At 39.9% G+C, this 24,041-nt stretch overlaps 1 protein-coding gene across 1 annotated transcript in view; it reads right to left on the reverse strand.

The window, feature by feature from the left end:
* The window catches only part of nek7 (NIMA-related kinase 7), a 98,544-nt gene that overhangs the window by 43,917 nt on the left and 30,586 nt on the right, over positions 1–24,041 (reverse strand). The window contains exons 2-4 of the mRNA XM_051693827.1: positions 19,590–19,671; positions 10,736–10,873; positions 2,412–2,474 (exon numbers count right to left, since the gene is read on the reverse strand). Of these exons, the coding sequence (XP_051549787.1) occupies positions 2,412–2,474; positions 10,736–10,873; positions 19,590–19,643 (255 nt within the window). The 5' untranslated portion in view covers positions 19,644–19,671. The remainder of the gene's footprint in view (positions 1–2,411; positions 2,475–10,735; positions 10,874–19,589; positions 19,672–24,041) is intronic.

Genomic DNA, 24,041 nt, shown 5'->3' on the forward strand with positions numbered 1-24,041 from the left:
ATTATGAATAACCTGGAAAATTGTACGCATTAATTTCTGTGATTAATAGTTAGCTGTTTAACTTCACATCCATTGTAAGTGCCTCACTGTAAACCAGATTTTTGGAGAGACGAGTCAAAATTAATTTTTATGCCACAAATGCTGTCGATTGAGCTCAGCTTGTACTTTCCTAAAACATGTCTTCAATGCATGATCTTTTTTTAAATAAATAAGTTTATTATTTATGTGAAGCCAGTCAAGTTATTTTTATATGTATAGTGCTTTTCATAATACACATTGTTTTAAAGCTGTCACGATAACACAATAGGTTTTTCATCAGGCATTGCAAACGGTTATCCCCTGGGGACTCTGGGTGATCATGACATCGGCCAACGTGTCCGAGAATTATAAAGTTTAAATTGGAAAAAATCTGGTCATCTCATTTCGGTGTTTCGATGAACTATGCATAATATGCGATATAATAATGACACAATCAAGTAAAATGAACAAAAACATTTAGCTCATTATAGCTGCTTTTCCATTAAAAAAATGTAATTAAAAGATTTTCATCTAATTAAAAATTAATAAAAATAAAAAAAACATTCAAAACAAAAACAGAGGGCAAAGCAAAAAGCAAAACTGCAATTTGCCACATATCTTTTCGTTCGCAAAGAAATATTAAAAATATATATTTTTTTATTATATTATATTATATTATATTGTTATTTTGTCATAAATTCTCGCCTTGGCTAATTTCTAAGCCAAGAAAGCATTTTGCTGCTGACATGAATTCAAATGTATGCAGTGTTTCTCAACAGCTTGAGATGCACATAAGCCTGGTGTCCTTCTCCTCCAGAAGACAGCAACGCAAGGCTGTTTAATGCAATTCTGAAGTGACAAACTGCTCACTGCGGGCATCCAAGATGGGGATAACGCTGGCTGCTTTTGCCAGTGTGTGGGATACAACCCACTGTAGTCGCGTTTGAGAAAGTCAGGAACATTTAACTTTTCCTGCTGGGAAAGTTTAAACCCCCATGGTAGCGAAGCGCTGTCAAAATTGGTAATGCGTCATGCTGTACACTTGTGGCATCAGCTAAAAGAGCTGCTGTCGCTTCGTGTTAATATTTTCAATGGACATTGAACAATGAACATATTTTCAATTTGTCTGGGACGTTGGGACGTTTTAACAGTCAAAAACCAGTAATTACCGGCTAACGGAAACCCTGGTTTGAACACAGCTGGACGGAGAGCAACTCTGAATGCAGGTTCTCGAGACATGTTTTGCTGTCTCAAGACATGTTTTGCTAAATTTCAAATTATGTTTACCTAAAAAAAAACTGTTCATAAAAAACCAAAGTGAGACAATCCAAAAGCATCCATTTGAGGCATGTGTACATAGACACATCTATAGAAAAGTCCTTATAATAACCCTTAAATAGCCCTTAATTTTTTTATTTGGGAGCCTTTCATGACAAATATTGATGTATGCAATCAATTTGAGCTAATTAATCGGCATGTCATGTAATTAATTTGATTAAATTTTTTTTATTGATTGACAGCCCTAATATTATGTACAAGAGAGGAACTATATAGAAAGACGTTTGCCTGTCTCAAAGCAGACGCATACAAATGGAGATGGAAAGCAAACTGGTTCGGTTCTGGACAACGATCTGGGCTGAAGCAATTAACATGACAACAGAGAGAGAACTGTGTGTGTGTGTGTGTGTGTGTGTGTGTGTGTGTGTGTGTGTGTGTGTGTGTGTGTGTGAGTGTGTGTGTGTGTGTGTGTGTGTGTGTGTGTGTGTGTGTGTGTTAAGCAAATTCTTATCCCACAGGCAATATGAAGACAAAACAGAGCGGAGAGAACCCAGACATCTCTGATCAGCTTCACGTCAACTCTTAATGGAGTTGTCATTAACTTGTTCGTTAGTGCTTGTGCTACCACAAGCCGCAGCCTGTTGAAGGTGGTTTGATGAACAAAAATGATTTTTTTTTTAAAAAGACCAAGTAAAAAAAGGAGAAAATGGAGATGAGAGAGATGTTAGGGAATATCAAAAGATTCATAGTGGAATGTGCTAAATTTCCTTGATGTTGCTGTGTTGTGCCCCCCTCTACCTCCCCGCCTTCCTATACCAAATATTACTGAGCAAAATAAAAACTATATTTTATGGCATTGGAAAAAAAAAAGAGTCAATCTTGGCCTGGAGGAACGACACAAAATGGACCGTGTTCTGCACTTGCCTAACAGAAAAAGAGAGGAGGAAGAGGAATAGAGAGAGAGAGAGAGAGAGCTGCAAGTCTGATCCAGATCAATTGTTTTCTGTCTCTGAATCCCCCCCCCCTTTTCTCTGGTATCAGGTCTCGGCAGAGGCACCTTTTGAAAGCCTAATAACGGCACATGGTGTCGGTCTCTCTTTTCTCTGGTTTCTTACCTTCAGGAGATCTATTTCTTTGATGCAATCTTGCCGAGCTTTGGCATCCATCAACTCGAATATCTATCAAAAGATGAAAAGGGAGAGAGAAAGAGGAAGGAGAAAGAGTTATGGCATAAGGGGAAAAAAACAAGTAAAATTATTAGTGGTACAGGGTGGTAAACCCTGGACCCTCAGACTCTTGCCCCCCACCACATTCACCCCCCTCCTGTCCCAAATGTCCTAGTTTTTCCATTCACTGTGGTTACAAGGAAAATAACTTTCTGGACTTTCATTTCATTTTTAGTTCATTATTTACTAGTGTACATTACACAATCTTTATTCCTTCCAAGATAGCACGAACAATCTAGTTTTAACAAATAAATGTAAGATAATTCAGACAGTGTGTTAGATATATCAATTAAATCCCTTTTTGATCATGTCTGTCCTGATTATGGTAAAACACAACGCAAAAACAATGTAAATAGAGCTAAATAACCAGCAACCTGCTTAACTTCAAGGATGAATTCTAAAATCAGACAATTTCTTTGTTGGATAAGTTGTCCTGAAGAAAATATTATATGCTTCATGCTTAAAAACAAGATTGCTCAATATTTGCATCACAAATATGGAAATATGCTCAATTTTCAAAATCACACAAGGTGGCAATGTCACCCATAGTGGAACCACCCTGACAGCTCTGAACCATATGTACAAGATTATAAAGAGCTGATACAAATTTCTGGAATATTTTCACTCCATCAAAATGTCATTTGCAAAGTGTATTGAATATTGTCTATTCTGCAGCTCCAAGAAGCCATTAACACTAAACGTGTTTTTGCGTGTCTGAGCGTTTTGATTGTTTTTCTATGTAAACATGCACTAGATGGATGTTTTGGACCATTGTGCCACATGTCTCTATATTTTCAGCATGTAGCCGGTGAGCGCTCAGTTAAAAGAACTTAAACTTTAAAAAATGTGTCTGAAGTCACTTGCAATCTGTTCCATTTGTTGCACTAGCTTTTTTAAAGCAAGAACACATTCGGTCTAAATGGCCCCTAAGTGTGTGCGTGCTTTAACCCTAGAATGCATACGTGGGTCAAAAATAAGATATCTCAACCAATTAAAATATAACAAATTATATTTGAAGTAGAGATGCACCGATGCTACTTGGTACTTCTCATGTCGGGCCGATACTGGAGAATAAATACTCACATTTGGTATTGGTGTCATCATTTCATATATTCGAGTATGAGAACATTAACATAATGACATGGTTGCACATGCTGTGCATGACGCTTCCAAGACCAATTTGTAAACATGAAAACTATTTTGGTATTTAAACCATTTAAATCTAGAATATCAGTTTCATCCCTCTTCATGTGATAAATGCGGCTTTTCTCTCTCTCTGCACACGTGTGTTTGAGGCGACTCCAAAAATCATATAGGAGTGTTTTTTAGCTAGCTGGCTATTTAGTGGTATTTAGTGGCTATTTCACAAGCAAAATAGGTGAAAACTGAGGCATTGATTGATACACAAACAATTCTTCTTAATATTTCCTTGTATTTTTATTGTATACTGCATGTTCACACACTCAGTGCAGTAAAAATGCTTAGAAGTTTTTAACATTTCACAAAACCTAACTCCACGTTATGCTCATTGGTCGCTGCCATCTAGAAAATGACGCTTCTTGCTGAGGTCAGTGTTGATCGATCTATCAAGCGGCATTCCAGTCATTATTTTCAAGCAGGAGGTGTATTTGAGTTTCGAGTTGTCTGAAACACAGCATTAGCTCAGCAACAACACAGGATAAAGCAAATCAAACGTAAAAGCGTGCATAACGTATCAAACTACACCCTGGTAAAACGGTCCTGAATTGTCATTTTTTAATTACAGTGCTGAAAATGCTAATATTGTCTATATCAAGATATCATCAAATACAAATAGAATAGCATACATATATAGACATAAAACTATTCGTGTCAGTATTCAGTATCAGCTGATACATTAAACAAGGCACTTGGTACTTGTATCTGTCTTCAAAAATTGGTATCGGTGCATGTCTAATTAAAATGTATGTTTATTGACAAAACAAGCAACTTGTATAAAGAATATTCATCTAATTGTAACCCGGTAAATGTTTGACCCACCTATGCATTCAACAGATGGATAAAGTTGGCTATGCGTTCTAGTGTTAAAGTGTACTTGAATTTTCTATACAATAGGCCTACCAATTTCCATTAAGAACACAAGTGATTTTTTTCAAATCAACACAGCACAAACGGCTGCCACCTAAACACACTGCATTATGGGATATATTCACTGAGTTAAGTGTTAATACCTGTCATTTTTAAATGACAAAAATAACAACTCTTCTTTGGCTGATCATTAGTGTTAATAAAGCCAGTGGTAGTGACGGGAAAGACCACTGTGTGTGTGTGTGTGTGTGTGTGTGTGTGTTGCATCTCAGAAAAGCAGCAGCTATGGTAATTGTAACATTGGCTGGCAACAGGTAGACGAAGAGACGATGACGAAGTGCAATGATCCCAAGTGCAGTTTATTAACAAGGTGTATTCCAAAACATGAATCCAAACACAAAACAAAAACATGAACTAGACTTGACTAAACTTAACTTGACATGACTTGACTTGATCATGGAACCAACATTAAACGAACTACTCGACAATGGACAATGGCAAACATGAGGGTTAAATACTAGGACTTGGGAGAACACATGACAATGATAACCAATGAACACTTAGGACTCTTAACAAGATAACAAGACAGCTAACAACCTCATGAAACAATGAACCAATGGGGACAAGACACAAGAACATGGGAAACACATGACAAGATCACATGACAAGGAAACAGGAACAAACATGGCAAGGAACTAATTTAAAGTAAAAGACATGAACAAAAACACATACAATCCTGACATACCCCCCCACCCCCAGGGGCGGCTCCCGACAAAAACACAAAGTTCAAGAGGGAGCTGGGGGCGTGGTGACTTGACGTGTTTACTTGGCAGGACATAGAAAATGGTGAAACAAGGTGTGGAGCGTGGTCTGGTGAAAACATGGTGGGGGGGGCCTGGGTAGCTCAGTGGTAAAGACGCTGGCTACCACCCCTGGAGTTCGCTAGTTCGAATCCCAGGGCGTGCTGAGTGACTCCAGCCAGGTCTCCCAAGCAACCAAATTGGCACAGTTGCTAGGGAGGGTAGAGTCACATTGGGTATCCTCCTCGTGGTCACTATAATTTGGTTAGTTCTCAGTGGGGCACATGGTGAGTTGAGCGTGGATGCCACGGTGCCACGGCATGAAGCCTCCACACACGCTATGTCTCCGTGGCAACACGCTCAACTAGCCACATGATAAGATGTGCGGGTTGACGGTCTCAGATGCGGAGGCAGCTGGGATTCGTCCTCCGCCACCCGGATTGAGGCGAATCACTACGCGACCACAAGGACTTAAAACCACATTGGGAATTTGGCATTCCAAATTGGGAGAAAAGTGAAAAAATTAAAAATTTAAAAATAAAATAAGAAAACATGACGTGGAGCATGAGACCAGGGCGGAGCCTGTGGGGGGTGGAGCCATGAGAGACTCAAGGGGCAGAGCCATGGAAGGCGGTGCCATGAGAGGCTTGAGGGGCGAAACCATGGGGAACTGGATACTCGGATTGTAGCCGAAGACTCGGAGGGCCAAGGTGGAGCCGGAGGCAGGGAGGACCAAGGCGGCGCCGGAGGTTTGGAGGAGCAAGGTGGAGCTGGGGGATCGGAAGACTGAGGTGGAGCCTGTTGGGCTGAGGACCAAGGTGGAGCCTTAGGGATAGAGGTCCCCGGTGGAGCTGAAGGATTGGAGAGACGAGGCATAGCCAGAGGATCGGAGAGCCAAGGCGGAGCCAGGTGACCGACAGACCAAGGAGGAGCTGGAGGGACGAGGGACGGTAAAGCCAATAGGCTGAACGACCGCGGTGGAGTTGAGGGAACGTAGAGCCGAGGTGATGTCGAGGGATCGACAGGCCAAGGCAGAGTCCAGGGCTCGGAGGGTCTAAGCGGAGTCGGAGGTTCGAAAGTTCTCCATGTCTGGGATATCTCAGAGGGCGATGATCGAGCCAGTGGCTTGGGGGGAACCGGCTGATCAGGAGAACTCAGGGTGGGCACAAGGGCGGGAACCAATTCCAACTCAAATAGCCCAGGGAGAGATGGCTCTGGAACGGACGAGGTTTGCAACGCTGGCTCTGGGACGGACGAGGCTTGCAACGCTGGTTCGTTGGCCGTGGCAGATGTGGGCGTTGGCTCGTTGACCAGAGGTGAGCCTGAGACATTGCATGGAGCAGAATGAGGCATGGCTGTGACATAGCATGGAGCAGACTCAGGCGCGGCTGTGACATGACATGGAGCAGGCTCAGGTGTGGTTGTGACATGGCATGGAGCAGACTGAGGATCCAGGGCAGAAGGTGGTGCAAGCTCAACGACCATGACGTGGGACTCCACAGTGAACGATGAACCACATATTAGTAGGGCAAGGTCGATATACTGAGCCAAGCTGTGGGTACTCTGACCGCCTGGCATCAGGGAAGAGATTGGCTCATTCAGTCCAAAGTGAAAACAGTCCTTGAGGGCAATCTCATCAATCTCTGCTGGCCAGAGCACAAACGTTCTCCACATACTCCTCAATGGAAACGTTTTCTTGGCGTAGGCGAAGAAGTTGAACTGCTGGGTTCATCTTGGTCAGTCGAGTATTCTGTAACGTTGGCTGACAACAGGTAGAGGAAGAGACGATGACGAAGTGCAATGACCCCAAGTGCAGTTTATTAACAAGGTGTATTCCAAAACATGAATCCAAACGTCAACACAAAACATAAACATGAACTAGACTTGACTAAACTTAACTTGACATGACTTGGCTTGACTATGAAACAAAACATAAACATGACTTGACTTGACTTGACTTGACTTGACTTTACTTGATCATAGAACCAACATTACACGAACAATACATGACAATGGACAATGGCAAACATGAGGGTTAAATACTAGGACTTGGGAACACATGACAATGATAACCAATGAACACTTAGGACTCTTAACAAGATAACAAGACTGCTAACAACCTAATGAAACAATGAACCAATGAGGACAAGACACAAGAACATGGGAAACACATGACAAGATCACATGACAAGGAAACAGGAACAAACATGACATGGAACTAATTTAAAGTAAAAGACATGAACAAAAACACATACAATCCTGACAGTAACAGAACACCATTCTTTTTAATTAGAGCTTGCCAATTATTTCTCCAGAATGTCTGCTATGCACATCCATAGGAAGCTGTGGTGCTTTCTTATGCTGGCTGTGTCTGTGAATGTGTGTACATGGCAAAAAAAGAAACAGATTCAATCCTAATTATCACTGTTTCAAGAGCCAATCAGATGCTTGCATCTGTTCATCAGTAGATATTTTATGCAAATATACTGATAGCTATATTCATGCAGCAAAATTCAAACTAACACAATTCAGAGTGATTTTGTGATTTCCATGTTATTAGGGCCCAAGCACTGTAAATTCGGAGGCCCTATTTTTCTTCTAAGGATTATTAGGGCCCAAGCAATGACAATGCGGTGGCCCTATTGTTCTTCTAAGGATCATTATTATTAGGGTCCAAGCACTGAATGCTTAAAATCTCTGGCTCTGAACTTTTAAATAATCCTCCTAGGGGATTCATGTGACTGAAAATTTGTGTGACTAAAAAACAAAACATGTGACAAAATTTGTGCAACATCATGCCAAGACATTGCAGATGCTAAATTGCAAACGGATTTTTGATATTTTGAACAGTGTCGTCATGGCGAAGCAATCAAATTCTGGTGAAAATTGGGAAACAGAAAGTGCCTTATATCTTCCGTGTGCACTGTGATTTTGATGAAAATTCAGCTGTATGTTTGGTAATGGGGGCTGATCACATGGATGTGGCTATTATGGGTCATGGTCATAGCGCCACCAACTGGCAGCAGGAAGTATTGCACTTTTGACAGACTCTGAAATAGCCCTCTTATGTTTACATGAATAGCTTCAAAATTCTTTAAATTAATGTCAAGACACTGCTGATGCAAAATTGTTAAGGGATATTTGATATCTTAAATAGTGTTGCCATGGCAACACATTAATTGTTATTATTCCTTTCTTCCTATATTTGGGTGTTTTTGAGGCACCTGGCATGCTTAAAATTTCATTAAAGTTTGTACACACATCAGAGTCGTTGGCCTTTAGGGCTGGGCAAAAGTTCACGCATGGGCGTGTAGGGGGGCTCTGTAGCACTCCATTTAATATGGGTGTTAATATGGTATTTAATTTTCACCTGCAGTCACCAAAATTGGTACATATAAAGTTATTATCAAGTCGGACAACTTTCATAATTATAGTTATTAGCTCCACCCATCAGGAAGTTGGCCATTTTGGATTTTTTGAATATTGCAGTCTCAGAACTTTTAAATACTCCTCCTAGGGGATTCATGAGCCTGTCACCACATTTAGACAATATTATGCCAAGACATTGAAGATGCTAAATTGTGAACAGATTTTTGCTATATCAAACGGTGTTGCCATGGCGAGGTATTAAATTAATGGCAAAAAATGGGAAACAGAAAGTGTCACAAATCTTCTGTGTGCAATGAGTGATTTAGATAAAAATTGAGATGTTTAGTCTTGGGGGCTAATCACATGGATGTGACTATTTTGGGTCACGGTCATAATGCCACCAACTGGCAGCAGGAAGTGTGGCTCTTACAACAGACTTTAAAATAGTCCCCTTATATTTACCTAAACTGCTTCAAAATTGTATAGAATAATGTAAATTGCAAAATGCAAGTGTCCACCTTGCATTGTTTTCCAAAAGCCACCTCATGCTTGGGCCCGTCATCGCTGCTTGCAGCTATATTTTATTTTGATCTTGTTTTTATTATAATATTGATTTTGTTATGCAACATTCACAACTCAAAAATATGCTCAATGGCTTAGCCAATGGCTTTGAATTTAAGTGAATTAATTTGGAGTTAAAGGAATGTTCCAGATTCACTACAAGTTAAGCACAATCAACAGCATTTGTAGCATAAAGCTGATTACCACAATCAATTATTTTGACTTGTCCCTCGTTTAAAAGCAAAAATTGCAGTTACTGTTTTAAAAGTACAGCCACAAGATCTAAACAATATACCTGCTGCTAACATGATTTTAAAGTTTCACTTACTAACCTTATCAGTGTAAAGTTATTTCCATTATTACAACTTTGTGACAATACAACACTAGTAAAACCTATAAGTGATTTTATAACTAATATCCCGGAAAATTCCGTTAAGAAATTATTCTATTTTTTTAAATATATTTATATTTGTCTAGGTCTCAAATTCTGTGTTTCTGCAGAATCGTATGTATTTTGTTAATCAAGAAACATGGATGATAATACATTGTGGGATCCAAACATGAATCACTCAAAGTGTCTTTTGGAACATTGGATTCATCCCTCAGATTCAAAATAATTTACTAGGACTGAGTGACATTTATTTACAGTATATTTGCAAAGTTTTTATTAATGATCATAATAAACATTAACATCATAAATATCTCAAATATCTTAAGACAATTCTAATTTGGTCAATTATGTTTCAAAAAGACTAAACAGTACTGGTTGGCTAGTTTTGCACACTTCCACTTCTCACAAATTACGAGTCTGACAGCGTTAAGACATTAGATTTGAATGTCTAGTTTATCTGGTTTAAACTAGGGCTACGAAATCTCAATGCAATAAAATCGCGATATGAGCATGTGCAATTTCTAAGAGAACAGAACAGAAATTGGGTAAGTGAATAAAGAACAAAAGAAAAACAAAAAGCCACAAAGAAATAACTGACTCTATCATTCATGCAAAGTGGTATTTTGAATCTAAAATGTGTGAATAAGGAAAAACATTTCAAAATTGCATACTGCAATATCTATCAAAAAATTAAAAAAAAATTCTCCATATTGCACATGCCTATTTTAAGCCTTTAGCAAAAAAAAAAAAAAAAAAAAAAAATGTGATAGATTTGAAATGTCTGATTACATTTTTGCAAATCTATTTATCATATTTCAGCATTAATTAATCAGTTAAAAATAGCTTTATTCAGGATAAAAAAAATTAAATATCACAATTTTAAGCCATATCAGAGCAAATACATAGTCCTAAATTTTATATAAAATATAGTCAAATTGAAAAAATATTTTGGATGTATCGGGCTACTTTTTATTTTATTTTTTTTTTTTTACAGTGATTGTTGAAGAACAATACAATTTTCTTACCTGAACTTTTTTCAGAGCTACTGGTGTATTATCTAGCATGTATGTGGCTCGATAAACCTCACTGAACTGTCCTCTTCCAATCTTCTTTTCAATGGCAAAATTGGCTAAATTAGTATAGCCCATGTCCTGTTGGATTTTCTGAAAAAGAATTAAAAATAAAATAAATGAAAGCAAAATATACATCAGACAGCAATCATTTTGGGCTTTTGGATTTGGACAACAGAAGGAGCAAAGCTCTCTGGGGTATTTGCGATAGGTGTCATTAGGGTGATATGTCAGGGCAAGAGAGTGTGGGAATGAATCAACCTTAACCATTCATGTTGGATCCAAAGCACAATATCAATCTTTGCTCTATACTGTCTGGACGAATCAGGCAAGCATGACATTCCTACTTCTGAAGTGACTTATGCTGGACCAGTTAGTGACAAACCGCCCCGAGTGCTCTTCCCAAGAATTCGTGTGGCGCCTTGACACTTGTGCTCTAAAATTAAAAATCTAAACAAACCCCGGAATCAGCCCCTCGGAGATGGTGTGAGTAAATAAATAAATAAATTAGCAGGTTGACCTTTAGAGGGTTTTCCTGTGAAAAACTTTAATCTCACAAATGTTCTTGCAACCGAAGATTAACAGATAATAACACAAAGTGTTGTCTTCCCAAAGATGGCCACGAGACAGCCTTGAAGGCAAATTACATTGTGATAAAACGGCAAAGGAACAGAAAATTGGCACAATCGTGCCCTTTTTAAACATGTGATGTGTTAGATCCATTCAGTTTCTTTGCATTTTATAGTTAAAGTCAGTAAGAAACCGGAAGAGACCAGCTGCATAGCAAGCAAACTCCTAAGCATTACAAAAAACTCCATTAGGATCCTATGACAATCGCCTTTAGATGCTCCTTTATTTAATGTCATGCATTTGTATATTTTGGTTAAAACTTTAGCTTCACACATCACCTTGAAATGTTCATTCATTTAGATTAACAATCAAATCAACTCACAACAGCTCAATCTGAATGGAGGATTGTATTTCCTTCAATAGCAGCATATATGGACAACCTGTCAAATCCATCAACATTTTTGTGTAAAACTATCTGATATATAAGGGGTTGAATTCAGGAATAAATTAGTTGGTGGAAGCACAGCAACTTGCCAAGATGCTGGAGGGCTGGATAGATCAAGGGGTGACCAATTTAAGAATTTCATTGCTTTCTAACTTGACAGCTGCAAGAGAAAAAAAAAGGTGTGAGCCAAAGAATTGCCCCATCCAATTAACACACTGAGGTAGCTTGTTTTTCCATGTGACAACACGCTCTCAGCCTGTTCTTCCACAGACACATCTGGTGCAGCAGCAGAATTTCTCTTTTTCTGCCACTGCAGTGAAGAGAGAAAGCTGGATCAGAGTAATTTTAACAATATCAACCTAATATCTAAGATGCCTGGTTCCAGGCAACATTAGGTGTCAAATCCAAAGAGTTTTATTGAAAAAGTGCATTTGATTATTTGAATGCTATATGAATAGCAAGAAGAACTGGAATTCGAGAACACTTTTTTTAACATCAACCACTTCTATGGTTAATTTTGCATGGTTGTTACCGTAAAAGCAAGGAAGAGGAGGTACAGTATATGTTGCCACAGAGGGGTATAGATACACTGCGTAGTGTACATTTACAAAGATGAATATGTACTGTGTTCATAGGGGTTTGGACAGTTGTGGATGGTCCGCACAGGGGCGAGGCATTGCTTTCACTCCCTGCATGGTTGCTTGACAAATGTTAGCATGAGCCTCTAAAGCAGCATGACAAGCGCATGCTGAGAGCAAAGTCGAGCTAATGTGTTCTGGCATGCGGCTCGCTAATCACACATTTACATATGCAATGACCTACATTTGCATGTCAGCTTGCACACTGTCCGGCCTGATTAACGATGGGCACCTCCAAGCACTGTGGCGGCCGGCATAACGGCGGGAGGAGGCCAGAGGGTGGCGGCTTTTTTGGCAGCCGAAGGGACGCACTGCCAGCCAGGATTAGGCCTGACGCGGCCTGAGCTCTAGACACTTCATTAGAGGTAATCTGTTTAGCAGTGGGCAGTGTATGTAAACTTCACAGGCCATTTGCGGCACCTTTCTGCCCCCTGGCCTCGCCTTCAAAGGGCAGAAGGGGCACCCTGACTGACAGCTTGTCTCATCCGTGGCTTTGCACTGTCACACAATTTAGAGCACTGAGCTGACACAAGATGAACCACAGCAGCCGAGGATCTCGACTACCGCCGGGGTCACTCAACAACGTCATGACGCAGTTTGTACAGATTGCAGCTTGCAGGAGGGGTGTGAGCTCATTTTGGCTCTGTGGGAAGTGAAGAAAACAAAAATAATGCATGGGGGGACACAGGTGAAGCAAAGGGGAGGTGCTAGTTAGGCAGTTACCAAATATACCTTGAATTGGGCTCGACAACTTTTAGCATTCATTATAAAAGTTTTTATGAGTCTTGACAAATGACAAAATCGCCTATGCATATCCATGAAACCTCAGGGACTTGTAGATATCACAAGCGAAGCATTTTTTGCATTTTTTCAGCAGGAATAAGACCATGTTTCCTAAACAATTCGGCTCTTGCAGCAGGGGGAAATCCCATCAACCCAGTAAACTTGAATATTATATTGTTTTATAAAACTGAATATTATTATTATTACTATTATATTAATAATATTAATAAAAATAATAACAATAATAGGAAGTATTACTACAATAAGATGTATAACAACTGTATCATAATAAGAATTATTATTATTATTAATATTATTAAGTAACATTTCTGTAATAATTTCTTAACTTGTTTCTTAACCCCATTCTGGTTAAATATTCAAACCTTCATTTTGGAGGAAAACTGCAGGAACTTTGTGTTAAGTTGCATACAACAGCCTTTGAATGAGCAACTCATTCCAAATATGGTGAAATGCTCTCATCTCCTCTTCTGTCCTCAAAACCTGGTGTCATATTTTTGTTCTTTAATTTTTTGTGTAACTTGTAGCAGCCAATTCATTTGAATTTGGAGCACTGTTATATAACGCTCAGCACAGGTAAAAAAAAAATTAAAAAAAAACGCAACAGAACGCAGCATATCTGTTATGTTACGTACAAGACGAAATACATGGAATGACCACGGAACCTCTCTGAAACCACTGTATCATAAACCTCACATGTGTTTTGAACAAAGCTGCACAAGAGCACCGCCTGCAGATTATGTAATTAAATTGCAACCCCTTTGTGGTTTAATAATCGCATCTGGCTGGCCAGTGAACAAGAGGTCGTCCAAACAATGGTGGATGGATATCATCAGAGAACATATGTGTGCCGTCGAAATAAACTTGAAAAAGTGGCGAGCTGCATGCAAAATAACAGACCGTGCACCATGGCGGGAACATCGTTAGGAAGAAGATTACAGACGGTAAATACACAATCTTTTACCTTTGTCTTTTTGTCCAATTTTCAAATACCTTTTTGCTTCAAATCAAAGTTTGTAATGCTGTGATTCCCCTTAGAGCTGGTTGGTTTGGTTTATGGCTTAGAAATATTTTAGAAAGGATTTTATTAAATCCCTATGAAAAAAATTAATGGGGAAAAATACTTCCGGAACCATGATGGCTGAAAAATAGGGCGGGCCCATTTGCGCTCTATTGCATGGTCTGAGCAATTTTCTGTATTCATAATAAAAAGGCTTCATTAGTCTTGACAAAATATCCTATTTAGGGCTCGACATTAACGCTTATCCGCTTGTCCGGGAAGTGAAAGAGAACTTTATTTGCCCAACTGGACAAGTAGACTTATTAAAACGTCAATAATGAAAAATAACTGGCTATATTTGTGATAGGCTTGGCCTGTGTCACTTATTACAAAGTTCATGTTCTTATTCTGCTATTGAAAATAATCCAGAGTGCATAATTTTATAATACACTAGCGATCTAGTAACAGCTGCGCCCTGTTTGATTGACAGGCAAGGTATGTGTGTGTGCTGAACAGGCGCGTGTGTTCCGAAAATGCTCGCGCAAATGCACACCTGAACGATCAAATGCATTTCAAAATTCCGCCAAAATGCCCGTCTTGGTGAGTTATTCATGTAAACACAGAGAGTGATGTCTAAAGTTAACGTAAACAGCGGAGAAAAAAATGGATTTGTATTCAAATGTATAAATGTAAACTAATATACCTGCTGCCATCTAGTGTAGAGTGTCATTATAATAATCAAACAACCATAACAAGAAAACAAGAAAACACTCACTGCTCTTGACTGAGTAACTTTAGTAGCTTTAAAAGTATTAATGTATTATAATCATACAGTATAGACCTGTAGTAGTTTTATGTTGCATTTCATTCTGAATGTTTACTTGAATGCTTGATAGCCTACTGCTGTTAAAAAAGGACTGAATTTTCTTAATTTGCTCTATTATTTTTAATCCATTTCTATCTATTGCTGTTTTTAATTGTTATTTTATTACTGACTGTTTCCTAGTCTTGAATAATTACTTAAGAACTTGAAATCATTCTTCCATAATTAACATATTATTAAGTGTTTTTATTTGTTGTAGTATTGAAGCTGGTATTGAGAATCGTCAAATTTCACTACAGACTACTGACATTTTGAAATTGTGATAATGTATAGCTTTTATTGTACATGGTAGATCTTGCTGCAATAACATGATGAAAAAGTAGATCTCATTCCATAGAAGTGTGAGCACCCATGCTGTTAATTGTGGCGATGGAGGCTTTTCTTTTTTTGACAACTATACGTGACATAAAATAATCATCATATGACAATAGCCTCCTCCCCTACCCAGTGCAGTTTACATTTATGTCACAGAGAATTGAGTTGATTGCATAGGTACACTATTAGGTTGGACATCGGTCGTAAGTTTAGGAAACATGTCAACAGAAACTTTGACATTTTACTTGAGCATTTAACTTAAATGACCTTTTTTCTCTTCAGACAAGAAACTTTACTCGGACAAGTGAATGACCAATTTACTTGTCTAGAGGACAAGCACAGGACAATGCTTAATGTCAAGCCCTGCTATGTATGTCCATTAAACCCCAAGGACTTTAAAGATATCATGTCACCAACGAAACTGCATATTCATCACTGCTTGGACCCAACATGTTGTGTTGCTTATTTTCCCCAAGAGTCAAATCTTTGAAAATTGTTGTAATCCTTCAGATTTGTAAAAGTCTTGTGTCAGCCACCAATTAAGGCATCAATTGAGCTGGGCAACTTTATGTATTCGTAATAAAATGTTTTTTTATTAATCTTTAAAAATGATGCATGGCGCTTCTGTTAAAAAAATAGCACACAATAGAGGGACAGGTCAGAGGGGACAAATGATGCAGCAGTGCATGCTGGGAAATGACTCAAATGAACAGCACATCATAGGAGCAAAGGATGCAAAGGATAGAGGGTTGGCCACTGGTGACAAGTGTAAAAACAGAAATGCAGACATGCAGCCGGATGACAGTGGACACAAGAAGGAGAGAGAGGAGGAGAATGACGGAGGACAGGGCGGCAGCAGTGTGGAGACTAGGTGTGAGCTGACAGCACAACACTGCCAGCGGCTGCCAGGGAAAGGACAACCCAAGCACTGAAGATGTGGAAGAATGGTGTTGGTTGGTGGGTTCTCGAGGGGGGACCATCGTGGTGGGGGGGTAACAAAGCAACAGATCCTGTTCGCATTCTTTTCATCAATATCTCTCTCCAAGCCCAGCCCATGCAATATTTATACCTTCTTCACCCACTAGTACTTGTGCTCCTCTTCAGTCTGCTTTAGTATTTAAAGCTCTCCTTGCTTTACACAGGGATTTTGCTCTGACGAAAAAATCTGCAGTGCCGATTAAAATCGGATTTGAAGATCTCGCCCTCCCACTCGCTCAGAGAGCAAATGCACCATAAAATATGCATGCCTTACCAACTCATCCGACATCTCCTCTGCATATCCATCAAACCTCAGAGACTTTAAGATATGATATCACCGGTGAAATAGCGTATCTGTGATTGCATACACAATTCAGATTCTAAGAATTTGTTGTTGCTTTTTTTTCTGAGGGAATAAGAGTTGAACTTGGATACTTGTTGAGTGAAATCCTTCAGCCTTGTAAAAGTCATCCTTTTAAGCTGTCATGGTGTTTTCCATTGCTAAACATACCTTGGGTGTTACATTCTTACTAAAGTCAAATGTCTTGTATATTTTATTTATGACAGCGGTCCTGAAGTTCTCAGCTGTGCCTCCCAGCTGTACTCAGCATATGTATAAAACAGGTTTACACACTTTTTGGCCAATTAATTTCTATTGTTTGTGATCATAGGCTAAGGATTTTTTAAAATTATTCTTATTCATACTGATTCTTTGACGGATAATTCAGACCAAATTGTTACGGACAGTTCACCCAAAATTCCATCATCATTTACCCTTGTATTACCCTCACCCTTGTATTTTCCCAAACCCGTATAACTTTCTTTCTTCAGTGGAACACATAAAGCAGAATGTTAGCCTCAGTAACCATTCACTTTTATTGTATAGAAAACAGATGCATTAAAAGTGAATGGTGACTAAGACTAAAATTCTGTCAACATCTTTTGCATTTCACAGAAAAAAAGAAAGTCATACGGGTTTAAAACAACATGAAGATGAGTAAATTATGGGATTTACATATTTGGATGAGGTAAACTTTAACCAGCTCAACCGATTCATTAACTCTTTAATAACCACAGCCTTGACCAACACAAAGTAGGTATCGTTTGAAAGCTTAGAAGCTCTACTTTACAATGGATGGCAAAGAACAAGTGCTTTGAAATTTGCAGACAAATCAGAAGTGTTCCATTTTTATAATTTATAAAAATAAAAAAAAATGTGCACTGCATATATTATTATCAGTAAAAACATCAAACTCATCAAATAGCCATTTGTCATGTGTTGTTAGAAAACTCTCAAAGAGTAGAATACAAACAGTCTATTTGTTTAACTCACAGACAAAATATGTATTTGACATTTATGTTTCATGTGAACAGGTGTTGCTTATATGCCGCGTTTTCGTTTATAATTTCACTAAACATAAAATATCACATATCATTACTTAGAGGTGCAATTATCTTTCAAACGAGCCCACGGATGGATAGATCATTAGATAATTGATACGAAGCACAATCTGCACACAGCATCTGGCTATCTGGCATCTTGCTATCTGGCTACAAACCCTTTAGCTTTCCTGGATCAGATGACGTCATCAGAAATGATGCAGCGTCATGGAACGCTATCGGATTGGGTTCAAATTGCTCCAACCAGTAGTGATTGTCCTCCATATTTTGGCAGAGATTTATGTGATCAGTCACTCTAATTATATATGGCCACCAGGAGATGGCGCCAAGTACATGACACAGACTCAATGATGACTCAAATGGCACACAATGAAACTCTTTCTGCGAAATCTCATTACAAAAATCATGTCTGCATGCTATGCAAACCTTTAGTCATTGTTGTGTTTACATGTGTAATTAGTTCTTCTGTAAAATTTGTTTGGAGAGGCTTTTGGACACTTGGAGACATTTTTGGACACTAGGATATATTATTTTTGTAATGCTATAACTTTTATAACTTTAATTTTTGTAATGTCACCTTATTTACAACCAGAGATATATAATGTCAAATCAGAAAAATAATAATAAAAAAAAGGACATTTTTGGCTCACATTGTTTTGTGATTTTTCAGCAGTTTCTTAGGCTAAGAATCTAAGAATCATAATCTATATCATTATTTTTTTTTTTTTCTTTAAAATGATACCAAACACCTGACACTTTTTTTTTTTTAATAAGCCTTTAATTTTGGGTGTGCCACTGAAACAGGAAATCTTTAAAAACACCCTCAGAGCATAAAAGGTTAAAGAACCAACTCAAAAGAACAATTTGCTTGCAAATCGAATATCATTATGGTTTGCAAGCAATATTTACCCTACACCAGAGCAATTTCGATTAAATTCAAAGCCGATTCATTTTTTAGAGCAAAGAACACCTTAAACAATTTATAGAAATGTTCAAAAACTGTTAAGATTTAATATATTTCCATGCATTTTCCAGGCCTGGAAATCAATATTTTAACATTCCCTGATAATTACAACCTGTCCAACATCGTGGAAATCATGCAAACATTTTCTAAAATATGAGTCATGTCAATGTTTCACTTAACGTAAACAAAACATTTGAAAATCTGAATGTAACAGTTACCACAAGATTTCTTACAACAATTGGGAGTCAGATGATTGGAGGGAATTAGTCCAGAGTTATGAAAAGGAAGCATGACAAAAGAGCGATTAAGAGAGAGAAAGAGGAAGAGAGGGAGGGAGAAAGAGCAAAAGACTGCTAAAAGCAGCAGATTTTCAACATCTCTGTCTCTAGCATTATGGAGGAGAAACACATGATGGCTCCTGTGAGCAGGAAACATTGCTTGTGCAGTGAGCAGAATCTCATTATCACCTCTCACCCTGAAAAGCAGAGAGACAGCCAGAGCAGACCACTGCCTGTCTCTCTGCGGGTGGATTGACAGACACGGAGATTTGATGGGGGAAGATGTGGATGTGGAAGAGGGCGAGGGGCTTGTGCTTCATGCTGCTAAGCAAGGTGGTGAGTTAGACTAAAACTGAAATGACTATATAACCAGATCACAAAAAAGCTAGTCTAGGCTTTAAAGTGATAGTTCGTCCAAAAATGACAATTCTGTCATCATTTACTCACCTGTGCATTTACATATGAGATAGAATGCAATAAAGTGCAATGGAAGTAAAGAAAAAAGTGAAGGAGAGTCAGACAGGTGGCTGTCGTACCTGTGGCTGAAACACTGGCACTGGCGGCTGCTGGCCTTGTGATTGGGCATCCATCGTGACAGCAGCTCAGTCCCTTACACCCCTGCCAAACAAACACATCACAATAAGATACATCAACCATCCCCTGTAAAACACAAGAACAACCCCCTCCCCTTCAGTCTAATAATCTCAGTCCTCTGGTTCTAGTGAGGATTCGGGTTCGGAGCAGTGCTCCTGACAATCACATGATGCCGCTGAAAAGACTGGCCAGCGTCAACTCGTCCAGGAACCTGATCCAGCGAGAACACGATACCCATTGTGTTAATGAGACCTGTCAAAGAGCTATGGCACTGGAGACTCTTCAAATTAAATATACTAAAATCAATAGTTAAAAACTTTGAGAGCAAGATGAATGGGCCAAAAATGGTTCTATATGACCAACAAAATGGCTGCCTCAGTGTGTAGTTCTTCAGTTCTTTTTTTATTTTTATTTGTTTGTCCTGTGTTTAGTAATATTTTTCCAGTCAGTTTTACCAGGGACGAACTGCTGAACATTCGGCAGCATATACCAGACAACCTTTTCCCGGTTTTTGAATATTCGGAGATTTTGCTGGACATTTTAGTCAGAGGCGCGGCTGTGTTGTTTAAACATGCTATGAGACGCAGGCGAGGTAGATGAGCAGGCGCGCTGGTCAGGCTCCGTCGGTGCGGATTTCGAACAGCGCTGCCGAGTATTCATCTAGCGAATCTCTGCTCTTTTCCTAACAAAACGGACTAACTACATCTCCTCACCCGCACAAACAAGGACTTTTCGAACTCTGCTGCCTTGTGCTTCACAGAAACCTGGCTGAGTGAAGCCATTCCGGACAGCGCGTTACATCTGCTGGGTTTTCAGCTGTTCAGAGCGGATCGCATCGCGGAGTTAACTGGGAAAACGAGAGGCGGTGGAACATGGTGTACAGATGTAACAACGTTAAAGAGGATGTGCTGTCCTAATTTGGAAGCGTTCTTTATTAACTGTAAGCCGTTCTACTCGCCATGGGAGTTTTCCTCGTTTATTCTTGTGAGTGTGAATATCGCGCCAAACGTGTGTTTGAATGCCGCGCTGCAACAGCTGACTGATCAAATCACAGACACAGAACAACAATACCCGGACTCAGTTATTATTATTCTTGGGGATTTTAACAAAGCAAATCTCACACGTGAACTACCCAAATACAAACAGCACATTGCATGCCCCACCAGAGACAGGAACATACTGGATCATTGCTACACAACAATAAAGGATGCATATCGCTCTGTCTCTAGAGCAGTTTTGGGACTCTCTGATCACTGTCTGGCTCATCTTTTTCCAACCTACAGGCAGAACTTAAAATCAACCAAGCCAGTAGTAAGGACAGTAAAGAGATGGACCAATGAAGCAGAGCGGGAACTACAAGCCTGCTTTGATTGCATGGATTGGAGTGTTTTTGAGACTGCAGACACCAATCTGGACGAGCTCACAGATACTGTTACATCATATATCAGTTTCTGTGAGGATATGTGCATTCCTACTAGGACTTATTTAAAGTTCAACAACAACAAACCGTGGTTTACAGTAGAGCTCAGACAGCTTCGTCAGGCCAAAGAGGATGCTTACAGGGGTGGGGATGAAGTCTTGTACAATCAGGCCAGGAACACAATGAACAAGGAAATCAGAGTGGCTAAAAGAAGATACTCTGAGAAGCTGAAAACCAAGTTTTCAGCTAACGACCCTGCATCAGTGTGGAGTGGCATGAAACAAATCACAAATTACAGGACTCCTACCCCCAACCCTGTGGTGGACCAACAACTGGCTGATGACCTGAATGTGTTCTACTGCAGATTTGAAAGGCCCAATCTCACACCCCACACCCACTCTGACCTTCACTTCACAAAAACACCAACACCTCCTGCAACCCCCCTCCTCCTCCCTCCTGCTACTCAACCTGCACTTAAGATCTGTGAAGATGATGTGAGCCGGGTCTTTCGGAAACAAAAGACGAGGAAAGCTTCAGGCCCAGACGGCGTCTCACCAGCGTGTCTTCAATCCTGTGCTAACCAGCTGGCCCCCATCTTCATACAGATCTTCAATAGATCATTGGGGCAGTGTGATATTCTATGCTGCTTCAAACGCTCAATCATTATTCCTGACTCAAAGAAACCAAAAATCACAGGACTTAATGACTACAGACCTGTCGCCCTGATGTCTGTGGTCATGAAATTGAGAGACTGGTGTTGGCCCACCTGAATAACATCACTGGACCCTTTCTAGATCCCCTTCAATTTGCTTATCAAGCAAACAGGTCTGTGGATGATGCAGTCAACATGGGATTGCATCATATCCTGCAACATCTGGACAGACCAGGGACATATGCAAGGATCTTTTTGTGGACTTCAGTTCGGCTTTCAACACCATCATCCCAGCTATACTCCAGAATAAATTACACCAACTCTCTGTTCCCATGTCTATCTGTCAGTGGATTACCAACTTTCTGACAGACAGGCAGCAGCTTCTGAGACAGGGGAAACTCCCTTCCAGCACCTGTACAATCAGGGGATGTGTGCTCTCCCCACTACTCTTCTCCCTCTACACCAATGACTGCATCGCCAAGGACCCTCTGTCAAGCTCCTGAAGTTTGCAGATGACACCACTGTCCTCGGCCTCATCCGAGATGATGATGAGTCTGCATACAGAAGGGAGGTTGAACAATTGGCTGTCTGGTGCAGTCAAAACAACCCTGAGCTGAACACGCTCAAAACGGTGGAGATGATTTTGGACTTTAGGAGGAACACCCCAACACTGACCCCCCTCACCATTCTAAACAGCACTGTGGCAGCAGTGGAGTCATTCAGGTTCCTGGGCACTACCATCTCACAGGACCTGAAGTGGGAGACACACATTGACTCATCAGCTGAGGAAGTTCAACCTGTCACAGGCGCTGCTGATACAGTTCTACTCAGCAGTCACTGAGTCTGTCCTCTGCACTTCAATAACTGTCTGGTTTGGTTCAGCTATGAAATCAGACATCAGAAGACTACAAAGGACAGTTCGGACTGCTGAGAGGATTATTAGTTGCCCCCTGCCCCCCCCCCCTTCAAGAACTATACACTTCCAGAGTGAGGAAAAAGGCTGGAAAAATCACTCTGGACCCCACTCACCCTGCCCATTAACTTTTTGAACTGTTGCCTTTTGGCCGACGCTTCAGAGCTCTGAGCACCAGAACCGTCAGGCACAGGAACAGTTTTTTCCCTTAGGCTATCCTTCTCATGAACAGTTAAATTGCCCCATTGAGCAATAACTATGTGCAATACACAGTTTAGTCTTTTTTATATTTATCCAACACATCCAACCTCTTCTGCCATTTCATTCCTCTGAAAAAAAAAAAACAAAAAAAAATGTGCAAATGTACATAACAGATTGTATTTGTACTGTACATAACAGATAACAGATTTGTATTAGATTTGCACTACGTATGTGTGTATGTATGTATGTGTGTGTCTGTGTGTGTATGTACGTACTGTATGTGTATATATATATATATATATTTTTTTTAAATTATTATCTATGTCTTGCTGCTGTTTTTGTATTGTTTTTGTATTGTTGTACACTGGAAGCTCCTGTCACCAAGACAAATTCCTTGTATGTGTAAACACACTTGGCAATAAATCTGATTCTGATTCTGATTATGGCAAATCTGTCTTGTAAGACCACACAATTTGAGTGCTCTAGCAAATTTTGTCAAAATATTGTGCAAAATTAAGCAAAGGATTTTTCTTTAAATGCTTGTAACTAAATATGACATGTTAAGAATGCTAAGGTAGACCCATAATTATGGTTTTAGACAGGAGGTGATTGACAAGTCAACCTGAACCAGTTGAAGACCAGTTCAACTACTTTACACTGATGAGTCAAAATATTATGACCACTCACAGGTGAAGCGAATAACGTTGATCATCTCCTAACAAGGCCACATGTCAAGGTCTGGGTAGATTAGATGGTAAGCGAACAATCAGGTCTCATAGTTAACGTGTTAAATGCAGGAGAAATGAGCAGGAGTAAAGACCTGAGCGACTTTGACAATGACCAATTGGCCAGATGACGGGGTCAGAGCATCTCTGAAACGGCAAGGCTTGTGGGGTGATCCCGGTCAGCAGTGGTGAGTACCTACTCACAGTGGTACGAGGAGGACAAACCACAAATCGGTGACAGGGTGTTGGGCGCACAAGGCTCATCGATGTGAGAGGGCAATGAAGGCTATCCCGTCTGGTTCGAACCGACAGAAGGTCGTGGCACAAGTCACAGAAAATGTTAATGATGGTTACGGAAGGAATGTGTCACAACACACAGTGCATCACATCCTGCTGCGTATGGGGCTGCGTAGCCGCAGACCGGTCAGAGTGTCCATGATGACCCCTGTCCACCATCAAAAACGCGAGCGTCGGAATTGGACC

The sequence above is a fragment of the Myxocyprinus asiaticus genome, chromosome 49 (assembly GCF_019703515.2).
Source record: "Myxocyprinus asiaticus isolate MX2 ecotype Aquarium Trade chromosome 49, UBuf_Myxa_2, whole genome shotgun sequence".
Lineage (NCBI taxonomy): Eukaryota > Metazoa > Chordata > Actinopteri > Cypriniformes > Catostomidae > Myxocyprinus > Myxocyprinus asiaticus.